This window comes from Leopardus geoffroyi, chromosome B2 (assembly GCF_018350155.1).
Source record: "Leopardus geoffroyi isolate Oge1 chromosome B2, O.geoffroyi_Oge1_pat1.0, whole genome shotgun sequence".
Classification (NCBI taxonomy): domain Eukaryota; kingdom Metazoa; phylum Chordata; class Mammalia; order Carnivora; family Felidae; genus Leopardus; species Leopardus geoffroyi.
The window spans coordinates 41,908,616-41,935,145 of NC_059332.1; the positions used below are offsets into that span (position 1 = coordinate 41,908,616).

Consider the following 26,530-nt stretch of genomic DNA (forward strand, 5'->3'; position numbering starts at 1 on the left):
GACTGGTCCTCGTGGAGTCCCCCAGGTCCTGGGACTTGGGGAAGCTAGCAGCAGACACAGCAGCCTGGAGCGTGCCCTACCTCACCTCTGCTGACACATCCAGCTGCGTTTCAGAAGGACATGGGTCTGAGTGGGTTGACATCCAGGGCGATGTAGGCAGGACCATCGCTCCAGGGGCCCCCAGGGGAGCACGGTTCACACCAGCTGTGCCCTCTGCAGGGCGCTGCCTGGAATGAGGGAGCCCCTTCATGTGGGAAAGAGAAGCAAACAACCAAACCCTGGGCCGAGCAGCTGACCTGCTCCACATGCATAGGACCCCTCCCTGGCACTGCCTGGCTCCCCATTTAGCCGGTCAGCTCTTGGGGGCTGACGCCCCACTTCTCCTAGAGGTGCCTGGCTCAGGGCTTTGCCCTGATGAAGTGAGTGAGTAGCCCTTGGAGAAATAAAAAGGGCACCAAGCTGTGAGTCAAGAAATCCGAGCTCAGGTCTTGCCTCTCTGCAGCTGTATGGCTTTGGACCACTCTGGGCCACATTTTGCTCATCTGGTCGGCGAAGGGATTTTCAAACTTCTTCAGTAGTGGAGCCTTTACTTCCAATGAAATCTCAAGTGAAACTCCAATAAATAAGGCAGATAAAACTGGGTGTGCTGTGTGCCCATTCCCGCAGCCTTCCCCCCCGCCCCGTCTCTTAGGACCTCCCGAGGCTCCCAGGAACCTGGTCTGATGTTCTCCTGACATGGATACCTCTTGACCAATTGTCTGCTTCACCGATTATCTTGAGGATATTAGGCCAGGCTGCTACTGGAAGCTGAGGGGAGGTCTCCCCCACTCTCTGTGGCCTGCCCTGCACTTCTGGGTCTGGGAAGGCAGGCAGGATGGTGGGAGTGCCTTCTCTCATGGGGCCAATCATTAACTGACTTTATCTTTGTGAACCATCCTGGGGGTGGCCTGGGTCATGGGCCAAGCTTCTGGCCCAGGCCGAAAAGATCACTGGGAGAGGAGGGAAGGGACCCTTCCTGTTAAGAGGCGGGATACCTGCCTCTTTCCCCACCCCCCCCTAGGATTTTCCTGAGGAACCCACAGTGTAGCCAATTCAGTGACAACCTGGTGACACAGTTGCTCTGAAAAGGTTGTGACACAGTTGCTCTGAAGAAAGGCTAAAGAAGGAACGAAGCCGACATATCCCTCACCCCTAGTCATCTCTGGCATCTTCCTTCCTTCCTTCCTTTCTCCTTTTCCTTTTTTCTTTCTTTCTTTCTTTCTTTCTTTCTTTCTTTCTTTTTCTTTCTTTCTTTTCCTTCCTTTTCTTCCTTCCTTCCTTTCTCTTTGTTCTTTTCCTTCTTTCTTTATTTTCCTTCCTTTCCTTCCTTCCTTCCTTCCTCCCTTCCTTCCTTCCTTCCTTCTCTGCCTCCTTCTTCTCATTCTCCTCCTCCTTCTTTTTTTTTTTCAAGTTTATTTATTTATTTTTTTGAGACAGAGAAAGAGAGCACAAGAGGAGTGGTAGAAAGAATCCCAAGCAGGCTCCACACTCTCAGCACAGAGCCCGATGCAGGACTTGAACCCATGAACCGTGAGATCATGATCGGAGCTGAAATCAAGAGTCAGATGCTTAACTGACTGAGCCACCCAGGCGCCCTTTCTTCTTCTTTACAGGGAGATGGGATAAACCCATTTCCCTAATTTTTTCTGTTTGACTTTAGTCAGATGATAGTGAGTTTGTGTTCTCTGAGTTTGTTCACTCATGGGGGTAGGAACAGAGAAAGGGAAGGGAAGTAACATGTATGTGATACCTACTTTAGACCAGGAGCTTTGCTTATATTCACAGTCTCCATTTATTTTCTTACTACCCTGGGAGGTACAGCACCACAACTCCCATTTCACAGATGAGGAAACCAAGGCTCAGGCAGATGATGTGACTTGTTCAAAGTCTCCAGGCTTGGATGGGTGAACCAAGATTGAGTCCAGCCTGTGTGGCTTTTTCCATTACATGCCATGGGGGTGTAGGGGTGGGGCAGGGTAGCTGGTGGGGGCTTTTCACAGTGAGGATTCACCAAGCCAGTGTCTTTTCAAAAAGGACAGAGGTTCTAGTGTCCCAGGTAGGAGAGGAAGCAGTTCCCTACCTGCTGGGATTGGAGACGTTCCCTGGAACCACATCTCCTCTCCACCACTTGGTACTGTGCCCCAGATTTCACCCATCTTTGAATTAAGCATTGTCCTCTCCAAGGGGAGCCTTTCAAAATACACAGCCCCCTGGAAGATGTGACATTTTATATAAGTGATCTCAGTTGGAGTGTTTGATGGAGCTGTAACAGAGCCTTAAAGCTTAGGGAATATAACCTCATGCTTTTACCTAGGAGGATCTTGAGGTCCAAAAAGGGACTGACTTGGCCAAGGTCACATGGCATGCAGCAGACTTGACTGCTCCTGGTGCTGTTTCCAGGTCTCTGCATGTCTGTGACAGGCAGACAGGAGACCTCTGGGCACCTGTTGGGGGGTAGGGAGGGGACAAAGCTGGAGAAAACCTCTTTCTGCTTTGTGCCCTGCCCCAGCTGAGTGGCCCTGTGCTTGTCATGGGCTGGTGTCCTCTGCCCTCTTCCTCTCACTCCTGGGCAAACAACAGCAGTGCTAAATGTGCAAGCTGGACCAACGTCTAGTGTCTCCTTGTTTGTTTAAATTCTCTGGCAGAGACATCCTGTCCCAGAGGGCGGGGAAATCAGTGTGGGGCTCACCCCCTGAGGGAGCTGCATGGTCCCTGTGGGCTTTGGCTGGGAACGTTTCTGAAGAAGCCCTAATCCCCTGCCCTACCTAGCCTCAAAGTCTCTATCACCCCCAGAGGAGTACTGCGAGAGCCTTGTGAGCCATCAGAATCCTCCAGACCTCACTTCCCCTGCCTGCTCTTTATCCCTGTCCACTCAGCGGGCCAAACTCTGCTCTTCTATCTACACTCAAGTGTCCCCTCCTCCAGGAAGCCTTCTCCTACTGCCAGCAGTTACAGTGGCCCCCTCAGAGAGTTTTTATTTTCAGTTTACCCTGTGGTTCTTCCAGACAGAAAGCCCCTTCCACACTGTTGTAGCCCCACGGCCCAGCCAACTCTGCCTTCATAGCACCTTGTGCCCCTCCCTTAGGGCCTCTTTCCTAATTTACCTGCCAGTGCAGCTGTGTGGATACCTGTCCGCATACAGCGACTCTCCAAGGCAGGCATTTGCACTCCTGTCTTACAGGCGAGGGGAACTGTGGGTCAGAGAGGCTGAGTAACTCGCCTAAGGTCACTCAGCTAAAGAATGGCAGCCAGGAGTGCCACTTGTGTCCATCTGGATCCAAAGGCCCTGCACTTTCCACTGCCTACTCCGGTGTCTCTGTATCTCCTGTAGTCAGCACGGTGTCTGATGCCTGGTCGGCCTTGGGAAAGAGCCACGATGGGACAAGGCTCCGCTCCCAGGCAGGGCCCAGGTCTCAAGGGAGAGTACAGCTTTAGGACCTTAGTGGCTACCTCTTGCCACCACTCTTCCCAGCAGAGGGCCCCCTCCAAGACTGAGTGGGGGTGTATGAACAGGAGCTTCAATGGGCAGGATGGGGGCCAGATTTTGAGGGGTAGCAAAGACTGGGTGTCAGGAAGTGAACATGTCTGGGGCTGGCAGGGAGAAGCCATCCAGGGGCTGTGAAACTGAGGCCTGTAAAGGACAGGCATAGACTTGGCTGATAGGGACGAGGACTGGCATGGGCCGGCGTGCTTCCCCCCGGCTGGTGACCCTGCCCCGCGCCTCTGCCCCTTCTCCTGCTTGCTCGCCATCCCTCTTCCCTCCTCCTTTTCAGACTGATTTCTCTGGGGGAGTTACCCTCTTGGGCTTTCTCCGCTCCAATCTCGTTACCAGTCAGCATCCTTGCCTATCATGACCCCACGTCAAACCTCCAGCTCCAGATTGGGGCGCGAAGTTGGGAGAGAAAGGGGCCCTTCTTCCTTGCTTGTGCTTTGTCTTTCCATTGCTTTGTTGCCAAGACATAGTGGTAGAGAAAGACCTAGTGATAGAGAGAGGAGAGGGGTGGGGGGAGAAAGAGACAGAGACAGAGAGATTGACTTACCGACGGAGAGAGGGAATTGAAGGGAACCACTCCAATTCTCTCTCCTTCAATCCAACACGTTGGTATTCCTGCCCTTCCAGTGGATCCGATCTGTGTCCGGCTAGGTGTCTGGGAGTCAGGGGATGGTGTGAGGGAGGAGACCTTTCTTCCCTCACAGTGGAACCACCTGGAGAAATGTTAAGGCAACAGCAAGAATCAGCAACTCTCTCCTCTCCTTGTTTCCTCACTTCGGAGGGGCTCTGTCCCTTCATCCGAGGGTTTGGAGGTTAATCGCCCACACCCACACAGGCAAGAGCTTCCCTGAACATCAGAGTAACAGGACGTTAGGACAAAGTACAACTATTGTGCCTTGGGCCTCATCACTATTTCTTTTGTCTGGGGCCACTGTTGGCTCCTGGCCACCTTTCACGCTCTTCTCTACCCCCACCCCCACCCCTCTCCTCACTTCCCCCTCACCTGGAACACCTTCCCCTTCCTCTTTGGCTCCTTTTGAACTCAGAGCCATAAGCTGAGACTGCCCTGGTCCTGAGGTGGGGCCCTCTGAGTGGGGCAGAGGATGCCCTTGGAAGGGACCCAGCACGACCTCTGTCTGGGCTGCTCTCTGCTCCGTGCCTCACCCCCCCCATGTTGTTAGGTGACCTTGGGTCCTTCTGTGTGCTTGGGATTCTCTGGGGGTTCAGTGTGTCCTGGGACTCCCAGCCCTTCAGCGACCTGTGGAGGGAGCATGTTGGGGGGATTAAGTCTGTCAGAGGAGATGGTGCTGGAGAGACACGAGGTGGTCTACCGATTGTTGATTTGCATTCCTGATTCTGTGTGCTTCGTCCCCTTTTTTGACGACCCAGGTGTGTCGGGCTCTCAATGCGATGCTCACGTGGGCACTGGCCGGGTATTGTACATCATTACAGTGTATTGTCGGGAAAGCTGGTGACACCGCCCTGGGGGATAGCATCCAGAGTTGACCCTCCTCTGAGTCACCACCAGGCTGTGTCTCTGAAATGAAGGGCGGGGCTGGGAGACCCCTCCCCACCAATGAAGTCTGCTCAAAAGCTCCTCAGGTCAGGGTGCAGTTCGGCCCCCTCATTCCCTTGGTTCCCTGGGCCAAGCCCACAGAGGGAATCTCACATAGGTAGCTGAAACACACCTTGCTGAATACCACCAAGGGGGATGTTTGGGTCAGTTTGGGGAGAGCCCTGGGATTATTATGACAATGACACCCACCTCCACCTTGGAACTCCTCCATTCTCCTTTCAAATTCAGGGTCTTTTACTATGACCCCTTCTTCTGGCCCCTTAGGGGCCAGGGAAGGCTGAGGTGAGAAGGATGCCGTGGAGGGGACCAGGGTGAGCCCCTGCTCGTGCTGCTGGGAGACTCTGTCCTGGGCTCTGCCTGCTCCTTTGCTCTGCAGGGGTGAGGGAGGGGATCTCTGCCAAAGCCCCCACACATCTTGTGCTCTGGCTGCACTAGACGTGGACCAGTTTGGAAGGAGGATGTTTAAGGGCTTCGCTTCTATCTTCCATGCAGAGCTTGGAGCATGGAGCCTAGGTAAGGAGGGGGGCCCTGAGCCAGCAAATAAACATTTCCTAACTGGAAGGAGACCTCGTCCCTGTGCTGGGGAGCCTGCCAGGTGGTTCAGGCAGGACTGGAGGCATGAATGATGGAAAGGGTAGGATGGGATGGGGGTGGGCAGCCATTCTGCTCATAGGGGCATCAGGACACCACTCGTGTGGAATTGGGCTACTAAAAAGGTAACCTAGCACCATGTGCTGAGGCAGGGGGTTGGCTGAGTAACCTCCCTGGATCGTTTGGTCAATTTGGGGGATGCCGTCACAGTCCAGTTCTCAGCCCCGGCACTCACAGAGGCTACATCAGCCCTGGGCCTGGCACTGATCTGGATTCATAATGAGACTGGTTGGTCCCTCTCTTCCCTCAGGTATCAGAACCCCCTCTTTGTTCCCTGGGGGGAACCTGGGAGCTATTGGGTCAAAGCCCAACCGGGAATTTTTCCAGGCTGGTTCCTATATGCAAGGGTGGGGTGGGGGGCCTCGGGAGCACTCAGGGAAGACCAGGGGAGTGGGGGAGAAGGGAGCTTTGAAGGAAGGGGGGCGCTGGGGGAAAGAGGAGAGAGGCCGCCAGCTGGGAGAAGTAGGCAAGGGACCCTGGGGGTCTAGGGGTACCAAGGAGAAACCCCAACTCTGTTCAGAAGATGAGCTAAGAGCCTGGGCTGGGGCTGATAGAAGGCTTGGCCCCCAGCCTGGTGGGAGCTCCGGGCAGCTGGCCTACAGACGTTCTTTAGCGTTGGTGAGTAGGTTTGAATCATCACTTAGGCCCTGGCCTCCATCCGCCCCCACCAGCCCCCTGGCCTCAGTTCCCTGGCAACATCTGGGGTTGGGGGGGAGAGCAGGAACAAGGGCTTCTGTCTGCCCGGCTGCCTCTCCCTTTGGGCTCTGCCAGACTCCACAGTGCATACGTGGGCTCCAACAGGTCCTCTTTCCTCTGGGCCACTGACTAACCCCAGAACCACACGGCTTCCCATTTTCAGCCCCACAAACTTAGTGCCAAATAATTTTCCCCAGGAAAGTCTCCCTGGACACTTCCCAAAGGACCCCAGTCACCCCAGTCTGTTGGCTGTAGCTCACTCTGATGTCAGCAGGCCAGATGAGGTCTCCAGATGGGCACATTGTCCACATGGTTACATCATGTCTCCTGTGCCCAGCATTGGGCTCGCTGCACACGGGTCCATTCGAGTCCCAAACATGCCTCTGTTAGGGAGGTCAGAAACGAGGGAGTCAGGGGTAGGGTCCCTCCACCCTCTTCCTGAAGCCCATTCCCTCTTAAGCCAGAGCTGGGGTGTGCAGGCAGTAGTCACTAGGGGGCGCTCGGCCACCACAGGGAAGCTGGTGAACTTGGGAGAGCAGCGTCTGCGTGTGAGTGAGGACGCGTGTGTCAGTGTGAGTGTGTGTGTGTGTGTGTGGGGGGCGGGCTGAGAGTGCTGGAGTGGGAAGAAGGCCAGGGGTCACCCCAGGATTCCAATAGATCTGTATGTCCTTCTCCCCACCCGTCCCTATCCGACTCCCTGCCCGCCCCGACGCCCCTCCCTCCAATATTCCCAGCAAAGAAGGAATAGCTCTCGAGCCCTGTCCGCACATAACCTCACTTTCCTGTTCCCTTCCCCCCAATACCACGCGGGCGTGTGTGTGTCTGGGCAAAGGGGGGCGGATGGGTAATTTTCGGGCTGTGAACCTAGGTGGGGGTCGAGCTTCCCCTTTACGGGTAGGGGGGCAGGCTTTGCTACACGTCCCAGGGGAAGGCCCGAGGGGCACGCGGGGCAGCGGGAGAGGCGCCGAGACTGGGCCTGTCCCCGCCCCCAGGGCGTTCCAAGGGCGGGGTCCAGGCGGGGACAAGCCGGGTCTGATTTTTAAGCGGCCGCTAGTGGTGAGGAGCTCAGAGGCTTGGGGCAGCCGGGCTGCGAGGAGGCCGCGGCGCGGGGGGCGAGTGGAGCCGGCGGCAGCGGCGCTGGGTCGGGAGGCGCAGCGGCGAGGCGGACGAACCGGCGGGGTCACTAGCCAGAGGTCTCCGCACTGGAATTTGATATTCATTTGTCCAGGGTTTACCCTCCTCTTTTTTTTTTTTCTTAAGCAATTTTAAATATCCACATTTTTTCCCGTCTTAATTTATTTTTGCTTCCCATTCCCCGCTTAAATCGGGCCGACCGTTTGGGGAGATCGCTCCTTTACTTCTCCAAATCACTTCGGATTTTGGAACCAGCAGAGAGAAGAAAGAGGTAGCAAGAGCTCCAGAGAGAAGTCGAGGAAGAGAGAGAGACGGGGTCAGAGAGCGCGCGCAGGCGAGCGAGCAACGACAGGGACAGGGGCAAAGTGAGTGACCTGCTTTTGGGGGTGACCGCCAGAGCGCGGCGTGAGCCCTCCCCCTTGGGATCCTGCATCGGACCAGCAGCGCTGACGGACAGACAGACAGACACCGCCCCCCGCCCCAGCGCCCACCTCCTCCCCGGCCGGCGGCCGAGGGTGGACGCGGCGGCGAGCCGCGGGCAAGAGCCGGAGCCCGCGCCTGGAGGCGGGGTGGAGGGGGTCGGGGCTCGCGGCATTGCAGTGAAACTTTTCGTCCAACTTCTGGGTTGTTCTCGCTCCGGAGGAGCCGTGGTCCGCGCCGGGGCAGCCGAGCCGAGCGGAACCGGGAGAAGTGCTAGCCCGGGCCGGGAGGAGCCGCAGTCGGAGGAGGGGGAGGAGGAAGAAGAGAAGGAAGAGGAGAGGGGGCCGCGGTGGCGACTCGGAGCTCGGAAGCCGGGCTCATGGACGGGTGAGGCGGCTGTGTGCGCAGACAGTGCCCCAGCCGCGCGCGCGACCCAGGCCCTGGCCCGGGCCTCGGCTCCGGGAGGAAGAGGAGCCCGCCTAGGCGCCGAGGAGAGCGGGCCGCCCCGCAGCCCGAGCCGGAGAGGGAGCGCTAGCCGCGCCGGCCCCGGCCGGGCCTCCGAAACCATGAACTTTCTGCTCTCTTGGGTGCATTGGAGCCTTGCCTTGCTGCTCTACCTCCACCATGCCAAGGTAAGCGGCCGTGCCCACCAGGCGTCGCGGGCCGCTCCGAGCGCCTCTCCCCGCTGGGGACGTGCGTGCGAGCGCGCGCGTGGGGGCTCCGTACCCCACGAGGGTCCTTGGGCACCGGGCGCGCGGCTACCCCCTCAATCCTCGTACGTGTAGGGGGAGGGGGCGCGCGCTAGGTGGGAGGGCACCAGGATAGAATCTCACCGCCCACGCGGGCCCTGCCCACCCACCAGAGTCACCGCACGTACGATCTGGGCCGACCAGCGGAGGGCGGGAGCCGGAGGAGGAGGCCGAGGGGGCTGGGCTTGCGCTGCCGCCGGCGGCTGAAGTTTGCTCCTGGCCGCTGGTCCCCGATGAACTGGAAGTCCGGGCAGCGGGGGCAGGAGCCGGAGCCCAACGGGCAGGGGGGTGCCCAGACCTTGGACCGAGGGAGGGCTGAGAGCGTGGAGGGGGCAGGGCGCGGGCGAGAGAGGGGGCTTGCTGTCACTGCAGCTCGATCTCTTCGGCCCTCGCCACGAGTTTGAGAAAAGTTTCGGGGTGGATTGCCGAGGGGACCCCCGGTCTCCGCCGGGCCACCTGCGCCAAGGCACCCCCGCCCGTCCCCGCTCGCGTCCCGCTCGGTGCCCGCCCTCCCCCGCCCGGCCGGGCGCGCGCGGCGCGGAGCCGATTACATCAGCCCGGGCCTGGCCGGCCGCGTGTTCCCGGAGCCTCGGCGGCCCGAGCGGGGAGCCCCGGGCGGCGAGCGGCGCCCCTCCCCCCGCCGGCCCTCCACGGGAAGGTGACCTCTCGAGGTATCCCTAGCCAGAGGATCTGGAGAACCCCCCCCCCCCCCCCCCCCCGTCCCCAGCCCCTAGCCCTCTCCTGTGCTAGGAGGAAATTTCTTGACACCCCTTCCCCATTTCTTCCCTAAAGTGGAGAGAAGCCCCTGCCACCTTTCTACTTTTCACTACCCTCTGATGAGAAGACCCGTGTAACCCGCCTCTGACCCCAGAGGCCGGGGAAAGGATGATCACTGTCAGAGGTCGGGGTGCAAGGGCCCACCCTGGTGCTTTGTCAGACTACCTAAAGTCCGGACTCGGTGACAGTCTGCTTTGCTCCCCTCCCCCACACTTCCGAGCTGTGCCTTTAGCTTTTATGGGGATGGGCTAAGGGAGGAATTAAATAGTGTCATTATTCCACTTTACTTTACACTTTTTGGAAAAATGGCTTAAATTTTGCTGTGATATGGATAGTGTGGGACCAGCTTTCCCCGCACCTTTGGAAGGAGCTCCTGCCAGCCTTGCAAACACACTTTGTCCTGGTGAAATGGGGGGTGTTGGAGCAGGAGCAGGTGGTTTTTTGGAACTCCAAACTTGCCCATCCAACTTGCTTCTCAAAGTCACCGAAGGGGTCCTTTTATGCTCTTCTCTTGTACCTTCCTTCAGCCAGAGTCCCCTTGGAGAGAGGCAGAAGGAAGGAAATGGGCTGGGGTCCCTGCTGCCACTCTGAGTTCCTCAGACCCTGGCACAAAGGCCTTGGCTCCAGGCCTCCAAGAGGGGGGGGGGGGGAGGGGGAGGAATGGCAGCCTGGCCACACTGTGACCTTCAGAGGCCCCCAGAGAAGGGCACCTGGCCTCTCCCTGCCTAGAGCCACCCCTCCCAGTGCCCCCTGGCCTTGGAGGGGGTTAAGAAGTTTCTGTCCCCTTTCCTCATTGGGGCCCAAGAGGAGCAGAGGACATAGAGAGGACATTGGCAGAAGGAAACCAGAGGGTATCGTTGGGATGGGTGAGAGGCAAAGTGGAGACTCCAGGGGGTCCCTGAGGGAGAGCTGCAATGGAAGTCTATCCAGCCGGGATCCTGGAAACTGTTACCTGACCTTGGCCCTAGGGACAAGGCTGGGGGATCTGGGGTGCCCTGGGGATGTGTGGGAAGGAGACAGACAGACAGACAGACAGTGAGACTCTGTCAGGGGGGTCTGCAGTTCCGTGGGCTGGAGTACAGTTCTGCTGCTGGGGATCTGCCCCCAAAGAAGGGCAAGTGAGGTGGCCAGCTGGTGAGAACCAAAGGCCTCCTTGAAGGGCTGGGAGAAGCCTTTGCCTGCTCCTAGCTGTCAGGTCCACATGGTTGGGCTTGTTGACCTTCACAGCTTGTGGGGAGGGGAGGAATGATCTCGTGGGGGTGGGGAGGGATGGGGAGGATAGGGGAAGCCTCAGGCCTAGGAGGTGCAGGGGGCCCCCTAGGGGCTGGGTAGTGCTAAGGCATAGAAGGCTTTCCTGGTTGCCTTTGAGGAGAGTGCACAGCCAGGTGAGAGGGGCTTGAGACCCCCCTCAGTCTGGGAGGGAGAAGAAACCAGAGAGTGAGGTGGGAGTGTGAGGCTTGGGGCTCTGGAGATACATTCAGGCTCTGGGGAGATTTGTGTGCTGGGAGCAATGGGCTCTCCCCTCCTGCAGGGTTTCCTCCCTGGTTTTACCATCTAGACAACCTGTGGGTTTGCTGAATATACCTGAGGATATCTGCTGAATGTTCCCGAGGAAGGAGGAGTTTGGATGGGGGAGGGTGGTTGGTGCCCTTCGTTCCTCTGCACCCCCCCTCCCTCCCCAGCACCAGCTCACCCTGGTATTTGTCATGTCAGCAAGAGAAGGTCACCATGTTGTTTTTCTCGCCCCCAGTCTTTCCTTCCTGCCTCAGTCCAAATTTGTCCTCCTATTTGACCTTAATACTTACCGTGGCTTTGGACCAGGGAGTCAGGGGTCTGAGAAAATTAACTTAACTCAGCAATGGACCGTTGTGGCCAGGGGTGTGTGTGGGCGGGGGATGGGGAGTGGGGGGGGGGAGTTGGGAGGGAGGTAATGTGGGGAAGGGGCGGGGACCTGGACAGCACAGCATTCTGGTGTTTTTCTCCTGTATTTTTAGTTTCCCACCCCCCAATATCTGCTTAGTTTCTTTCTTCCTTCAGAATTAGAGCAGTGCAGGGGTGGAGGGCATGCTCTGTGCTGTGGGGAGCCCTGCAGGTGCCTTGTTCCACTCAGCAGCCTTGGAGAAGCCAGAAGCTGCTGCCTGGGCAGGTGGCTGGGCCTTTGCATCCTGCTCATGCCCGTGTCTTGCTCTTTGTTTTGTCCTCAGTGGTCCCAGGCTGCACCCATGGCAGATGGAGAGCACAAACCCCACGAAGGTGAGTCCCCCTGGCTCTTGGGTGGGGTACCTGTCTCCCCAGGGGATGGGTGGGGAGGACCAATTCCTTTCTTTCAGGGCTATGGGGGCAGGAAGGGGTGCAGGGATGGGGACCAAGAAGGGAAGAGGGGAGCACCATGAGAGTAACCCTTTGTTCTGGAGGACTCTCTTTCCTAGTCAGGCCTCTGCTACAAATAGGACGTGTTGCCTTTTCCTTCTGCTCTTTCCAGTAAAATTTTACTTGGAGAGGCAGCCGTGAGCACAGACCAGGAAGGCAGTGTTCAAAGATCCCCGGTGTCAAGGGAGGTGTCCCTTGTCCCACCTGCCCTCAGGGGAGGATGGGTCTTCTCTGTCACATCCAACCCAGCTGCATCACACCTGTGGGGCCTCTGTGGAGGGGGCTGTGACCCTTGCTGTCCAGCGAACTAGCTGTGTGGTGAGCTGGAGGTGCAGGGGGGCCCCCACCTCGTGGGACCCCTCCCCACAGTCTGCATTCCTTAGTGGGTGGAGAGAAGGCCCTACAATCTCCTCTGCCCTCTGGGTGGGATAGGCTTAGGTGCTGTGAACTTCCCTCCTGGGCCAGCAGAGGGCTGGCTGTAGCTCCCAGGTGCCCCGCCCCCTGCCCAACTAGAGTCTGCCTGCCTTTTGTTCCTCTGTGGTTTGGAGCAGGGACCCTCCCGTTTCTCCAGGGAAGCCCTGGCTCTCCCCCAACACTGAATGCGGCCTCTGCTTCAGCCTGGAGGAGGAATGCCTGATGCCACTCCCCCAGCTCCCCACCCCTGAGGAGAGGAGGCCCTGGGGTCTTCCTTGGGGCGCGTTTTCTGACCCAAAGCCAGCGTAGCCCGTAGCCCGGGGTAGTGGCCAGGGGCGGTGTTTGCACTCCGGTGGTGATGCCCAGCCGGTTCTGCCTCCTTCCCTCAGGAGCTCTTTCCTTGGCCGGGGGCCTGGCTTCCCAGCCACTCTACAGCTTGTGCCACTCACAGCTCCTGGCTCCCAGTGTGTGCCCACCCGCCATCAGTCTCTCGGTGGTCTCTGTGGTCTGGGAGAGGCAAGCAAATGGTCTTTGTTTGCTTGGGGAAAAGATTGTCTTCAAGAAATAAGGAAAAGCAAGACAGCTTGATGTTGGAGTAGACGTATGTCTATGGCCTGTGCAGAAGTGGGACGGTTTTCCTTAGAGGCAGTGGCTGGGGCGTGAAGGGTTTGGGTGAGGTTCTCCCCTCTACCTTCCTCCGCCGCACGGCCCTTAGGGATTCCAGGGAGCTTTTCCAAGGAATTCCTCGCCTGTGTCTTTTTAGCTTCAGCAACCCACGGCCACGGCCCAGGCCAGACCTTTCTGCTTTCCTGTCTTGGGTGGGGCCCCAAACCTGGCCACCTGTGTCCCCAGCCATAACACAGTGTCAGGTCAAGAATTCTTCAGTCATCTTCGATATAGACTTGGATTAGAAAAGGGCTTCTTCAGATCCCTGGGCTTCATTCTTTTTGAAGGTGCTTTGCCTTAACCCCTCTGAGGGTGGAGGAGAGAATTCTATGCCTGTTGTCTGCATAGGGGAAGTAGATCTCAGGCAAGGCCAGGGACTATCCTGCTGTTGTCACAACTGTGGCCTTCCCCTCAGCTCCCAAATTTCAACGCACCTATTGTGTATATGCCCCCCAACCCTGCTCCCCGGGCTCATCTTCCTTTACCCTCTGGAGGGAGGAGGAGGCTCAGCTTGTTTCTGGGAGAGGCAGGCTAGGGGGTGGCCCTTCACATGCCTTGGTGAGGTTCCAGACTGTTACCTGGGCTGAGAAAGAATGCTTATTCACAGGGCTAGAAAGGGAAGACAAAACCCCACATTTCAGCCTCGCTCTCAGTGTCTTTAAACATGCCCCCCCCCCCGCCCCCGCCAACCCATTTACACAGATGTGCAGTCTGAGGCCCAGAGAGGGAGGAACTGGCCCAAGGTTACACCAAGTCATGGACTGAGCTTGGACTACTTCATGGCCTAGGTGCTGCTCCTTCTTCCTGTGCAGGGGAAATACATTTCAGGGACAGGATTACTGTGTGTGGTGTGTGTGTGTGTGTGTGTGTGTGTGTGTGTGTGTGTGTGTGTCAGAGAGAAAGGGAGAGAGGGAGAGTGGCAGTCTGGGCCACAATTTGGAGTCCTCAGTCCAGGTCCTGATTGCATCTATTCTCAAGGACCCCGCCCCTGTGGCCTAGAATTACCCCTTCATGCTCCAATGCACCCCAGGCTCCACGGCCGGCCTGGGAAGCTGTCTTTACCCTGCTCTCCCTCCAGATCAGCTTCTAGAAATGCTCCGTGGCTGCAATGGCAGCACCGTTTTTTCCATGATGCAAGCAGTTTGCCCTCTTGGGCGGGGTTATCGGTGGCTGGCAGGGCCTGCATAGTGTGCCCACCCACTGCCACCTGCTGATTCCCGGCCGGCCCAGGCCCTGTGCTGATGCTTACCGCTTTCCCAGCCTGCGTCTGGGGAGGGGTCTGGCAGGTGGCACAGCGCCCCCTGTGGTGCTTCCCCTCTGTTTTCACACGATGTCGCTTGCCTTGGGAAGGCTTCCATGGCAGAACTGATTTGAACTCTTAACACTTAGTGAAGTGTGGCCTTGGGGCGAGTTACTCAGCCTCTCTGAACCTCCAGTTCCCTCTTGGTAAAATGGGCCTCCTACTGGAACCTGATGGTGTCGTGCGGGGAGAATTGTTGGCCATGAAAACTATGGACTACAGCACACCTTGCTCAGCATATAATAAGTGCTCATTAATTGGCTGTCGGGGTGGAGGGTGGTGTGGCAGTGGTCGTAGGAAAACGGGGAGTAGGTTTGCCAAGCTGGCTGTTGCTCCTTTCACGGGCAACTTAGATCACCCCTCAACAAGTAAACTCGTGCTCGAACTATGTCCTGGCATCGAGGCTGACCCAAGAATGCACTCGGCTGTCATGGCGAGGCAGCGGGATCACATGTGGCAGGTTATCTCTGGCAGAACCTGACAGCCTGGTGTGATCTTGGGAATAAAACCAGGCCTTCATCAGTGCTGATAGTGGAAAGCTTAGGGAAGGATGCCAACCACAGCCGGAGGGACTTAGGTTAGAGTTTTGGAAGGACCGGCCCGAAAGTGGGTACCTCTCACAGGAACTTTGAGGGGCGGCCTTCCCAAGCTGGGCGGAGTTAGGAGCCGGCCATCTCTCGGGTGACCTGCTGGGCTCACGTGTCACCCCATCCCACGCAGTGGTGAAGTTCATGGATGTCTACCAGCGCAGCTACTGCCGTCCCATCGAGACCCTGGTGGACATCTTCCAAGAGTACCCTGATGAGATCGAGTATATCTTCAAGCCATCCTGCGTGCCCCTGATGCGATGCGGGGGCTGTTGCAATGACGAGGGCCTGGAGTGTGTGCCCACGGAGGAGTTCAACATCACCATGCAGGTGGGCATCGGCAGGGAGTGGGGGTGGGAGGGGGGGGTTAGACTTGGGGAACAGGTGGTCCCAGGTCCTTTGCTGGGCAGCTCTTGAGAGGAGGAGCCAGACTTGACTTGCTCCGCTCCTGCCCCTGAGTCCGTCGCAGGGACGTGTGGGGGAGTCTTGCTTTCTTTGGAGAAAAAGATGCCTACATTCCCCAGTCCCACAGGGGCTGACGCCTGTGACAGGAGGCCTTCTCTTCCTCGCTTGGAGGAAGAGGGCCCTTCCTCTTTGGGGGCTCTATCTGGGAAGCTGGATGAGCCTGGTCCATGGAGAGGTTTAAAAGCCAGTTGTTTGGTGCTTCGCAGCGACAGGGCACATCTCAGCTTGAGCAGGGTGGGAGGGAGCTCTGAGACCCCAGGGAGGGTGGCTCTTGGGTAGCTACCAGGGATGAGGGTAAAGCCTAGAGGAAATAAAAGGAGGGGAGGGATTGGGACCGGTGAGAACCCAGGACCTGAATTCCCAGCCTGGCCAACCCGTGCAGCCATGTCTGCCCTCAAGAAGAACAGGGGCTCCTTGAGATCAGCAGGGTTGGGGACGTTGGGGTGGGCCCGAGGCTCTTTCTGGCGGAGCCCCTGGTCCCTCCTACCTCTGTCCCCCACCCCTGCTCTGTAGAACCCCTGGGTGCTGAGTGGCAAGAGCCATGGGGTGTCCCATCTGGGTATGGCTGGCTGGGTCACTAACCTCTGTGATCTGCTTCCTTTCCCTCTAGATTATGCGGATCAAACCTCATCAAGGCCAGCACATAGGGGAGATGAGCTTCCTACAGCATAGCAAATGTGAATGCAGGTGAGGATGGGGTCACGGGCTCATTCGTTCAGTACGTGGCGGCAGGGTTGAGCACGTGCCACGTGTTGGCCCATGCCCACCTTCCCACTGTGGCACCTTGGGCGACTTTAATTTTACCTCACTGTGCCTCAGAGTCTACATCTGGAAACGGGCATAATAACGCTAGGTACCCCATAGCATCGTTAGAAGGATTAAACGCGTTAGTTTGCGTCAAGAAATTAAAACTGCGTTGATGTGTCATAGTAGTATGTGACTCTTCTTGTTGGTCTCATCACCATCTCAACCCTTCTCTGTTTTGTTCTTCTCTTTTTCTCTGCCCGCTGCAGACCAAAGAAAGATAGAGCGAAAGAAAAGTAAGTAGCCATGACTTTAGCTCCTCTCCCTCTCCTTGGCCCGTTATCTTGGTTTGGGGTTCTTGGCTTCCTCTGTCGGGCGGGGGGGGGGGGGGGGGGGGAGGGGGCGGTGTGTGGGAGGGGGGTCTGATGGCTTCACTGGGTCAGGGAGTTGGTCTCCTGAGGACTTGTGGTGGTAGCAGTGGGATTGAGCAGACTCGAGGATTATGTCTCTAGAATTAGGGACAAAACCCAGCCTGGAGCCTGGAGCTTCCTTTGGAAGAGACAATGCATTCCAGGTCTCCGGGTCATTCCTGGCCGGGACTTGAAGTTTTGGTGTGTCAGGGGGCAGTGTGGACACTGGCTCCCTGGCTTGCTCTAGTCTCCCATCACCCACCGCAGGGAGAGGGAGTAGGTGACAGAGACCTTTTGTGTGCCAGGGGAAGCGGCCTCTTACGGCGGCTGCTGTGGTGGCGCAGTTGGACTTGGGTCCGGCTGAGATGTTTCCTTGGTGATGCCCTCCTGTAGCAGTGAGGCAGGCCAGAGACACTCAGCCCTCCTGGCCAGGGAGAAGTGAGTTGAATGTTGGTCATTTTCTTTTTTTTTTTTAAAAAAATTTTTTTTTTCAACATTTATTTATTTTGGGGACAGAGAGAGACAGAGCATGAACAGGGGAGGGGCAGAGAGAGAGGGAGACACAGAATCGGAAACAGGCTCCAGGCTCTGAGCCATCAGCCCAGAGCCTGACGCGGGGCTCGAACTCACGGACCGCGAGATCGTGACCTGGCTGAAGTCGGACGCTTAACCGACTGCGCCACCCAGGCGCCCCTGAATGTTGGTCATTTTCTGAGGCTTCCAGTTGCTCAGTGTGGAGGGTTGGGTCAGGATGGAGCAGGGGGGCATAGTCTGGGGGCAGCGAGGCTTCAAAACTGGCTGAGCAACTGGCAAGGGGGCAGGCCTGCAGGGAAAGAGAATGAGAGAGAGCACCTGTGCCCTTCCCCCCCCCCCCCCACCTCACCATCCCGTCTGCCCCCAAAGCTCTAGGGACATAGAAACTCCTAGGCCCCAGCCCCTTACCTCTTCCCTAAGTCCCCAACTTCCAGAATTGCTGTGGCTACCAGAGCAGTGGTTTGGGAGAGCAGGCTCAGAGAGAGAGAGAGCGAGAGAGAGTGAGTTTGTGTGTGTGTGTAGACCTTCCCCTTTCCCAGTGCTTTCTCCTGGAGGGAATAGTCTGGCCCTTCTTCTCAGTGCCTTCCCCTCATTTCTTCCCCATGTGGCAGACATTCTGGGCATCCTCTGGCCTGGCAGGTGTGGAGAGTGCTGGTTCCCTTGAGGGGGACAGGCTTCAGCCTGCCCCCCTTGCCGGTTTCCCAAATGCCTGCTTTGCCCACAGGGAGAGTGGGGGGCTCGCCTGGGCTCGGAAGAGAGTCTGGTGAGATGGTGTAGCAGGCTTTGACAGGCTGGGGAGAGAACTCCCTGCCAAGTAACGCCCAGGCTCCTCCTCCCATGCCTCCCTAACTCCCACTCCACCCTACCGCCCGCCTGGGGCTCTGAGGGCACCCGTCCCCGCCTCTCGGCCCAGGGTATGGCTGGGCAGGCTGGCGCCTTTCATGTGCCGCCCTTGGTCTTGTGCCAGCTCCCAATGTAGCTCACCCCCCCCCCCCCCCAACGCTGGGATTTGCAGAGGCGGGGCCCCTGGAGGGACCCCTTTGCTGTTGCACTGGGAAATGAAGGCAGGTGCCTGAAGCACAGCCTGCCACCCCCCACCCCTGCTCCCATCGCATCAAGTCTCTGCCCTCCCCAAACTCTGGCCTACCTTTTACAGCCCCCGACCTTCAGGGTCACACTTGCACAGGGTTCTGGACAAAGATCCTGCCCAGGGGGCTTTGTCCCCTGCCAGGAGCTGCCAGGAGCATGCAGGCCTTTGGGTCCTGTGCCCTCCACCCAGTCTCTGCTTCCCATCCAAGCATTGCCGGAGGCTGGGTTGGCCACCCTAGGGTGGCCAAAATGAGAAGAAGAAGCCATTGAGTGTCTGCTACCCCAGCCTGTGCATGCGTGTTCGTGCGCAAGCTCTTTCCTGGAGTCCCCTAGCCTCCTGATGCCTCGTTCCGGGAAGTGTGCCCTCCTCACTGCTTCTTTTCCTCTCCCCTTCCCCCTCGCTCTCTCTTTGTCTGTCTCTGTTTTTTTATTTTCCAGAAAATCAGTTCGAGGAAAGGGAAAGGGGCAAAAAAGAAAGCGCAAGAAATCCCGGTATAAATCCTGGAGCGTGTACGTGGTGCCTCCGCTGTCTCATTGCCTGGAGCCTCCCTGGCCCCCAATCAAAGTCCCGCCTGCAGGACCCCCTAACCCTGCCCCTGCCTTCCTCTCCCGGCTTTCCTCCTCCTCTCCCCCCAGTGTCTCTCTCTCACTCTCGCTCCACTAATTGGCACCAGTGGCTAGACCTGGTGGTGGTGGTGCTGGTCCGGGGTCGGGGTGGGCAGGTGGGCAGAGCGGGCCTGGGGGATTCAAGGAGGGGACACCGGCTTGGCTGGGCACCACCTTTCTCTCACCCACTGGGCACTGGTGGCGGGCCCACGTTGGCACGGGTGCCAGGCACTGGTGCCTGCTCACCCAACTGGTTTCCACTGCTCCAGGCTTCTGCACTTGTCTGGAAGCTGAGGGTGGTGGGGAGGGCAGACGTGGCACGAGGAAGGGGCGCGAATGACGTGAGGCAGTGTATTGTCATCTGAGGGTGGGGTCAGGCACCATATGGCAGCCCCTTCTCGTGGATTTGGGGCCTCTGGAGGGGAGCCCCATATTCTGGTCGAACCCACGGCACCCAATGAAACCTCCCTGTCGGTTTGGAGGCTCTTCCTCTGGGTCGGAGGCTGTGGTGGGCCCTTTGGTCACCAGTGGCCTGGCCGTGGGCGCTGCCTCCGGGATTGGCCTGCCGACATATCCCACTTCGGCCCACCTTCGGTGGAGGGGCCTGGGCGTGAGTCCTTGCACGGGGAGAAGGCGGCTCAGATTGCTGTCGCCAGCAGGTGGAGAGTCAATGTGTGCTCCTTCTGGGGTGGTGGCTATTGGGTTGAGCCCTGTGGCTCAAGGCTTGTACTTGTCCCCAGGGGACAGCAGTCCCCTTATGGTGGCCCTCTCCTTGCACTCTCTGCCCATCTATGTCTGCCTCTTCCTGCAGGCAGGCTTCCTAGCCAGTGCTGCCTCTTTCCGCCGCTCTCTCTGTCTTCTGCTACAGCACTTGGATCCTTCCAGGGCATGGAAGGGTATGGGGGCCAACAAGCTGGGTGGGGGCGTAGCTGCAGACTGTTAGGGGGTGTTGCATGGTTTTTGTTTTTTTTTTTTTCTCTCTCTCTCTGCTGATGCTCTAGCTTAGATGTCTTTCCTTTTGCCTTTTTGCAGTCCCTGTGGGCCTTGCTCAGAGCGGAGAAAGCATTTGTTTGTACAAGATCCGCAGACGTGTAAATGTTCCTGCAAAAACACAGACTCGCGTTGCAAGGCGAGGCAGCTTGAGTTAAACGAACGTACTTGCAGGTTGGTTCCCAGAGGGGGAGCGAGTCAGAGAGGGGCTTCACACAGAGACCGGGAGAGAGAGGAAGAGAGAGAGAGTGCGCACGGGCGCATCTGAGAGGGGCCAGCTGCTTGCTCGGCTTCTAGCTGCCTGCCTGGTGACTGACCTCTGCCTTCTCTGCTCGCAAGGCCCCTGTGGTGGGCACCAGGTGCTGGCCTGGCCTGGGAGGGCCTGTTCAGAGGTGGCCCTGGTTGCCTGAGGGGGCAGGCTGGTGTGGCTTAATGTGACGGTGTGGACGCAGGCTGAGTGTTGTGTCCTGTGGTCCTGAGGTGTCCTGTGGTGGCTGTTGGTCCTGACGTCGTTAGTACTACCTTTGCTACTAGTATCGAGGGCCCTTCCTGGTGCGGGGGACGCTGCCGTCTACCAAGTGCAAACACTCTCGAGGGCCTTGCCACCACCCTCTGGAGTCCACACCGCTGGGCATCTCATCCCCTCGGTGTCTCTCATAGGGGCAGGTCTGAGTCCCTCCTAGACTGGGGTCCCAGAGGGCACAGGCTCTGGCTGTTGGTTTAGGGTGGTTAAGATATTTAACATTTGGGGACACTAGATACCTTTAATACTCCAGTAGTCATGGTGACAGCCTCAAACAACCCACGTATTTCCAGATGCCCCCAGGATGGGGTGGGGGGTGGGACGTGCCCACTTTCCTTTTTTTTTTTTTTTTTTTATGTTTTTTTATTTATTTCTGAGAAAGAGAGTGCGAGCGGGGGGAGGGGCAGAGAGAGAGAGGGAGACGCAGAAACAGAAGCAGGCTCCAGGCTCCGAGCTGTCAGTACAGAGCCCGAGGCAGGGCTCGAACTTGTGAGCCATGAGATCATGACCTGAGCCAAAGTTGGACGCTTTAACCGACTGAGCCACCCAGGCGCCCTGGCGTGCCCACTTTCCTGACATTAGATTGTGAACTCCTCACGGCAGGGCCTGGCTTTTATTCACCTGTGTAACCCTCCAGGCCTCTGTACCACTGTCCTTTGACCACAGTGAGGACCTAGAAAGTGGCAAGTGTGCAAGTGAATATATGACTGAGTTCGGGGGGAAGGTCAGGAGCGCAGAGCCCTGACAGTTTGGCTGGCAATCTTGATGCCTTGAATGGAGCTTATACCAGTCCGGCCTGGGCACAAAGGCTGGGAGCCCTCTGGGCCAGTGTAAACTTCACCTAGTGGGGGGCTTATGGGGACTCCTGGGCAGGGTCAGGGTCCCCCAGCTAGTCCAGATGTTCCATTATCAAAGTTCTTAGAATGTGCTTGCCCTCCCCACCCCCATGTTCGTGTGGCTTGTGGATGTTCTGGGGGCGCTGGGGATGAGGCCCTGGGGTGTTTGTGCAGACTTCTGTCTGTCTTGGTAGTATGTGAAGACAGGAAGTGTATATGAGTGCTGGGCTTGGGCTCTGCCCACCTCCAGGGTCTGATGAGGGGTCTCCACATGCCCTAGGGGCCTCAGGGTGGATAAGGGACTTGTCATTTTAGGATTTCTGTGGTGATGATTCTGCAGAGAGATGTCTGGGATGGGGTGTCTGAAGTGACCTGGGGGCTGACAGAAGTCACCCCAACCTCTAGAGCCCTCCCCTGTAAGGGGGAGCTTCAGTACCCCAAATTGGAGGCTTAGGATCCTCATTCCCAGGCTCTCAGAAGGGCAGGGCCAGTTGTGATCTCTCACAGTAGAGAAGGTAAAAGATAATCAGCCCAGGAGCCAGGGGCATGACGAGAAAGTTCTTGGCGTCCCCTCTGCTTAGACAGGAGCTTTCACAGTTGATGATCGTCTCTCCCCCACCATCAATTACACAGCACACGGGGAAGGAGGGGCACCCCGGTACCTGAGGCCTGCTGCAGCCAACATGCTCAAGAAAGATGGGGCCTGCAGCCGGAGCCTGGAGGGGAGGGCGTGGTGATGGGAGATGTGTCCCTCCCCGCCTCTCTGGCTCCCGCTCCCGTGGGAGCCTCACTTTCCTGGGGGCAGCCCCACCCCTTGCTTGGGGTCCTCTCCCCACTCTGTTGTCCAAACCAGCCCCATAGAGGCAGAGCTGAAACCCCTCTTTCTGCGGGGACTCTTTGTTGACTAACTCGGTCCAACTCTGGTCACCACTAGCTCTGAAATGTCAAGTAGGGACTGTTCTTTAGTTCGTGCTCATTTGTTGCCTGTGATGAAATGTCCCCTCGTCCTTGTCTTGTCTCGACTAGACTGTAAGCTCTGGAGGGCAGATGGGAGTCTGGACGTAGCTACTGCTCCAGCGGGGCCTCCGTGGGCAGGGTCTGGCTCTCCCCTCAACGCTGGGCTCCTCTGGGCAGAACGATGCTTTCACCTTCCTCTCTGCTGCAGGGACTCGGGCTCCCAGGAAGGGGAGGCTGCCTGCCTCACCGCCGCGTCCCCTCGCCTGGCCCTAACCCCCGGCCTCTGTTTCCCATCTCCCGCAGATGTGACAAGCCCAGGCGGTGAGCCGGGCTGGAAGAAGGAGCCTCCCTCAGGGTTTCGGGAACCAGACCTCTCACCAGGAAAGACTGATACAGAACGACTGACACAGAAACCATGCCGCCGCCACGACCACCACCACACCACCATCATCGTCAACAGAACAATCCTTAATCCAGAAACCTGAAATGAAGGAAGAGGAGACTCTGCGCAGAGCACTTTGGGTCCGGAGGGTGAGACTCCGGCAGAAGCATTCCCGGGCAGGTGACCAAGCACGGTCCCTCTTGGAATTGGATCGCCATTTTATTTTTCTTGCTGCTAAATCACCAAGCCCGGAAGATTAGAGAGTTTTATTTCTGGGATTCCTGTAGACACACCCACCCACATACATACATTTATATATATATATATTATATATATAAAAATAAATATATATATTTTATATATATATAAAATATATATATTCTTTTTTTAAATTAACATTGCTAATGTTATTGGTGTCTTCACTGGATGTATTTGACTGCTGTGGACTTGAGTTGGGAGGAGAATGTCCCCACCCAGATCCCAACAGGGAAGAGGATGGGAGGAGAGACTCTGGCATGATCTTTTGGTCCCTCTTGGGAAGGCCAGGGTCCCCTCCCCTGCCCAGAAGCGTGCATGGCCAGGGCATGGGGGCAAATTTGGCCTGCTTTTGGGAACACCGACAAACCCAGCCCTGGCCCTAAGCCTCTACCCCGAGTCACATGGACAGACGACAGGTACAGGGACGAGGACGCTGGCTCCGACCAGGAGTTTGGGGAGCCTCAGGACACTGCTGTACTTTGGGGATCCTCTCCACATGCTGCACGGGCATCTTGCCCCCAGGGGCACTGCCTGCAAGATTCAGGAGACTGGGCAGCCTTCACCTCGTCGTCACTTGCTCTGAGATGCCTTGGAGGCTGCTGACAGATGTCTTGGCGAAGAGAAGAGAGACATTGATGGAGGAAGGGCCGCCTGGTGACAGCTTGTCCTCCAAGGGAAGGGCCTCCTGCCCTTCCCGGGTGCAGCCCAGGAGGGCCCGATGTCCTCAGACCATTGAAACCACTAGTTCTGTCCCCCCCCAGGAGACCTGGCTGTGTGTGTGTGAGTGGTTAACTCCTCTGTCCCCAGACCCGACCCTTCCCGCGGCACAGAGAGACAGGGCAGGATCCACGTGCCCACCGTGGAGGCAGAGAAAAGAGAAAGTGTTTTATATATGATACTTATTTAATACCCCTTTTTAATTAGAAATTAAAACAGTTAATTTAATTAAAGAGTAGGGTTTTTTTCAGTATTCTTGGTTAATATTTAATTTCAACTATTTATGAGATGTCTCTCTTCTTGCTCTCTCTTGCACTCTTATTTGTACTGGTCTTTGTGTATAAAATTCATGTTTCCAATCTCTCTTTCCCTGATCGGGGACAGTCGCTAGCTTGTCCTGAACAGATATTTAATTTTGCTAACACTCAGCTCTGCCCTCCCCTTTTCCCTGGTTCCCCACCACACATTCCTTTGAAATAAGGTTTCAATATACATCTACATACTATATATATATTTGGCAACTTGCGTTTTTGTGTATATATATATATATATATATATATGTTTATGTATATATGTGATTCTGATAAAATAGACATGGCTATTCTGTTTTTTATATGTAAAAACAAAACAAGAAAAAATAGAGAATTCTACATACTAAATCTCTCTCCTTTTTTAATTTTAATATTTGTTATCATTTATTTATTGGTGCTACTGTTTATCCGTAATAATTGTGGGAAAAAGATATTAACATCACATCTTTGTCTCTAGTACAGTTTTTCGAGATATTCCGTAGTACATATTTATTTTTAAACAACAACAAAGAAATACAGATATATCTTAAAAAAAGCATTTTGTATTAAAGAATTTAATTCTGATCTCAAAGCTCCTCCTGGTTTCTCCTTCTCCATTGGGTCCTTGTTCTGGACTCCTTCCTGCCCCCTTTCCCTCCTCCCTTGGGGAAAGTGGCATTTTGTCTTAGGTCTGGGAAAAGGGTCCCAGGTAGGTAGGCGATGGCGTGGCCCATCTTGTTGTGCTGGGGGCCAGGGTGCTTCCATTCTGGCTGAGCTGGTCCTGGGGGACCCCGTTCACCCTCTGCCATGATGTGGGGGGGATGGGCTCTGAAATGGGGGGACGGAGAGACAGCACCTTAGACAGGAGCAAGGGCCTACCGGGAGCAGTGCTGCCTTCAGGAATCACATGATCCAGGCCCGGTCCTTTGGTTGAGGAAGGAACCGGCCATGTGTCTGAGCTTACTGCCCCGGGAGACAGGAGAGGGCTGAGTTTGGCTATGTGGCCTTGGCTGCAGTAGGCTAGGGAGTGGTAAGGGGGTGCTCACGGGGGCCTGTGACTCCACGGTGTTGTTAAGTTTTACATAGAGGGTCCGGGAGTTTCTTGAGCCCTTGGGAAATGGACTCACAGCCCTGGTTGTTCCTGAGAGGACTCCCCACCCTGTCTTGCTGCATAGGCCCTTCTCTCCTGCGGTCCTGGCCAGGGCAGAAGCTGTCTGGGTCTTTGGCATTTATGAGCAATGCTACCAAATCCATTTCCTCCTGCCTTCTTTTATTCCTTCAAATCGTATTTCCTGGGCCAGCTACCACGCTAGGGGCACGGATGCTGTTATAAATAAGATGATTCCGCTCCTCAACGATCTGGTGAGGGTGGGTGGGTGAGGAGTCACAGAAACAGTCTATAAATCTGTCAGTAGAAAGATACATAAAACGTGAGGGGGCATCTGATCCAGCTTGGCTGAATCTGGGGTCTTCTCTTGACCTGACCTCTTGGTAGCCCCATAAAGAATGGGCAGGAGAAGACAGAACAGGGAGGGGGGGAGGTTGAAGTAGATGGCCCAGGCGGAAGGGATGGTATGAGCCAAGGTATTAGGGGGGGACTCAGGTGCATAGGGGTGAGGGATATTGGCAGGAGAGGGGCAGGGTTAGCTCGCAGGGAGTCTGCAATGCCAAGAGGCTCTGGCCTGTCGGGGATGAGCAGCATTTGAGGGGTTTTAAAAGGAGCACCCCAGCAGTGGGTCAGGCAGGAGGCAGGAAGGCCCGAAGGAGGCTGTTGCACCCCTCCAGGGGGAGGTGCTGAGGGGGTGGTGGTGACTTCTGCCTCTCCTGGCTACATTGTGAGGAAGACAGAAGGCAAGGCCCCTGACCCACAGAGCTTTAGGTCTAGCAGCCACGCATCACACCTGTCGGCTTTTCCATTGGTTAACACAGAATCCACACCATAGCCCCATGAGATAGAGGCTCTTGTCATCCCAAGTGAATATTTGCTGGAGCCTTCTAAACTGGCCTCCCAATTCTCCTCTCGCCACCGCCCCCCCCCCCCTTAAGTTGATTCTCACACAACAGCCAAAGTGAGCCTGTTAAACTGTGAGCCAAATCATGTCACCATTTGGCTCAAAACTCTGCAGAGACTCTATTTTACTCAGAGGAAAAAACAAAAGTTTACACAACAGCCTGAAAAGGCCCTGTACTCTCCGGGCAGCCTCTACCTCCCTGCCTCTATGACTTCTGATCTGCCTTGGTCACTCAGCTCAACTACACTGGCCTCTCTGTTCCTCAGACTGCAGGCGCTCTCCCACCTCAGGGCCTTTGCACAGGCTGTCCCCTTTTCTTGGAGCACTCTTCTCCTAGATGGGGCAACTTGTGGCTCTCTTACTTTCAGTCTTGTTACCTTTTCAGTGAGGCTACCTTGACCACTGCGTTTACAATCAACACCCCTTCCTCACTCTGCACTTGGATGCTCCTTTTCACCATCCCTTCTTTTTTCTCACGGCGTGTGCCATCTTCTCGCTTACTCTAGAATTGAGAGGTCTAGTAGAACTGTAACGTGAGCCATATGTGTAATTTGAAATTTTCTAGGAGCCAGATTTAAAAAGTTAAAAAGAAACAGGTGAAATTAATTAAAAAAAAAAAACCCTTTTTTAGGGCATTTATTTTTTGAGAGAGAGAGGGAGAGAGAGAGAGAGAGAGAGCAGGGGAGGGGCAGAGAGAATCCTAAGCAGGCTCTGCACTGTCAGCTTAGAGCCCGATGTGGGGCTCGAACCCATGAGGTCATGTCCTGAGCCGAAATCAAGAGTCAGACACTCAACTGACTGAGCCACAGGCACCCCCAGGAGAAATTAATTTTAATAATATATTT

The 26,530-nt window shown here is 56.4% G+C and overlaps 1 protein-coding gene and 1 long non-coding RNA gene across 5 annotated transcripts; one reads left to right on the forward strand and one right to left on the reverse strand.

Moving 5' to 3' along the window:
* Window positions 1–1,807: 1,807 nt before the first annotated feature.
* LOC123608430 lies at window positions 1,808–9,261 on the reverse strand. 2 transcript variants are annotated; one of them, XR_006717230.1, is made up of 5 exons: window positions 8,887–9,261; window positions 6,716–6,838; window positions 4,080–4,245; window positions 2,350–2,483; window positions 1,808–2,249 (listed from the first exon to the last, which is right to left on the reverse strand). It is a non-coding gene; the product is annotated as an uncharacterized LOC123608430 (long non-coding RNA). The 2 variants fall into 2 exon arrangements; XR_006717229.1 differs by having other exon boundaries at window positions 1,808–2,483.
* Window positions 7,508–24,258, forward strand: VEGFA (vascular endothelial growth factor A). Of its 3 annotated transcripts, XM_045498382.1 has the most exons (8): window positions 7,508–8,641; window positions 11,740–11,788; window positions 15,006–15,202; window positions 15,948–16,024; window positions 16,351–16,377; window positions 18,553–18,624; window positions 19,753–19,884; window positions 22,330–24,258. In XM_045498382.1, exons 1-8 carry the CDS (start codon window positions 8,576–8,578, stop codon window positions 22,349–22,351), a joined length of 642 nt encoding a protein of 213 aa, XP_045354338.1. In that variant the 5' UTR covers window positions 7,508–8,575; the 3' UTR covers window positions 22,352–24,258. The 3 variants fall into 3 exon arrangements, with proteins under 3 accessions (XP_045354338.1, XP_045354340.1, XP_045354339.1); XM_045498383.1 differs by lacking the exon at window positions 18,553–18,624 and having other exon boundaries at window positions 7,509–8,641; XM_045498384.1 differs by lacking the exons at window positions 18,553–18,624; window positions 19,753–19,884.
* Window positions 24,259–26,530: the final 2,272 nt, after the last annotated feature.

What these genes read in the sequence shown, in the direction of transcription:
- VEGFA (XM_045498382.1), top strand. Translation starts at nt 8,576, where the DNA reads ATGAACTTTCTGCTCTCTTGGGTGCATTGGAGCCTTGCCTTGCTGCTC. An exon ending in TCTACCTCCACCATGCCAAG is followed by an intron (nt 8,642 to 11,739) that starts GTAAGCGGCCGT and finishes TTTTGTCCTCAG; the next exon opens with TGGTCCCAGGCTGCACCCAT. An exon ending in AAAGATAGAGCGAAAGAAAA is followed by an intron (nt 16,378 to 18,552) that starts GTAAGTAGCCAT and finishes TTTATTTTCCAG; the next exon opens with AAAATCAGTTCGAGGAAAGG.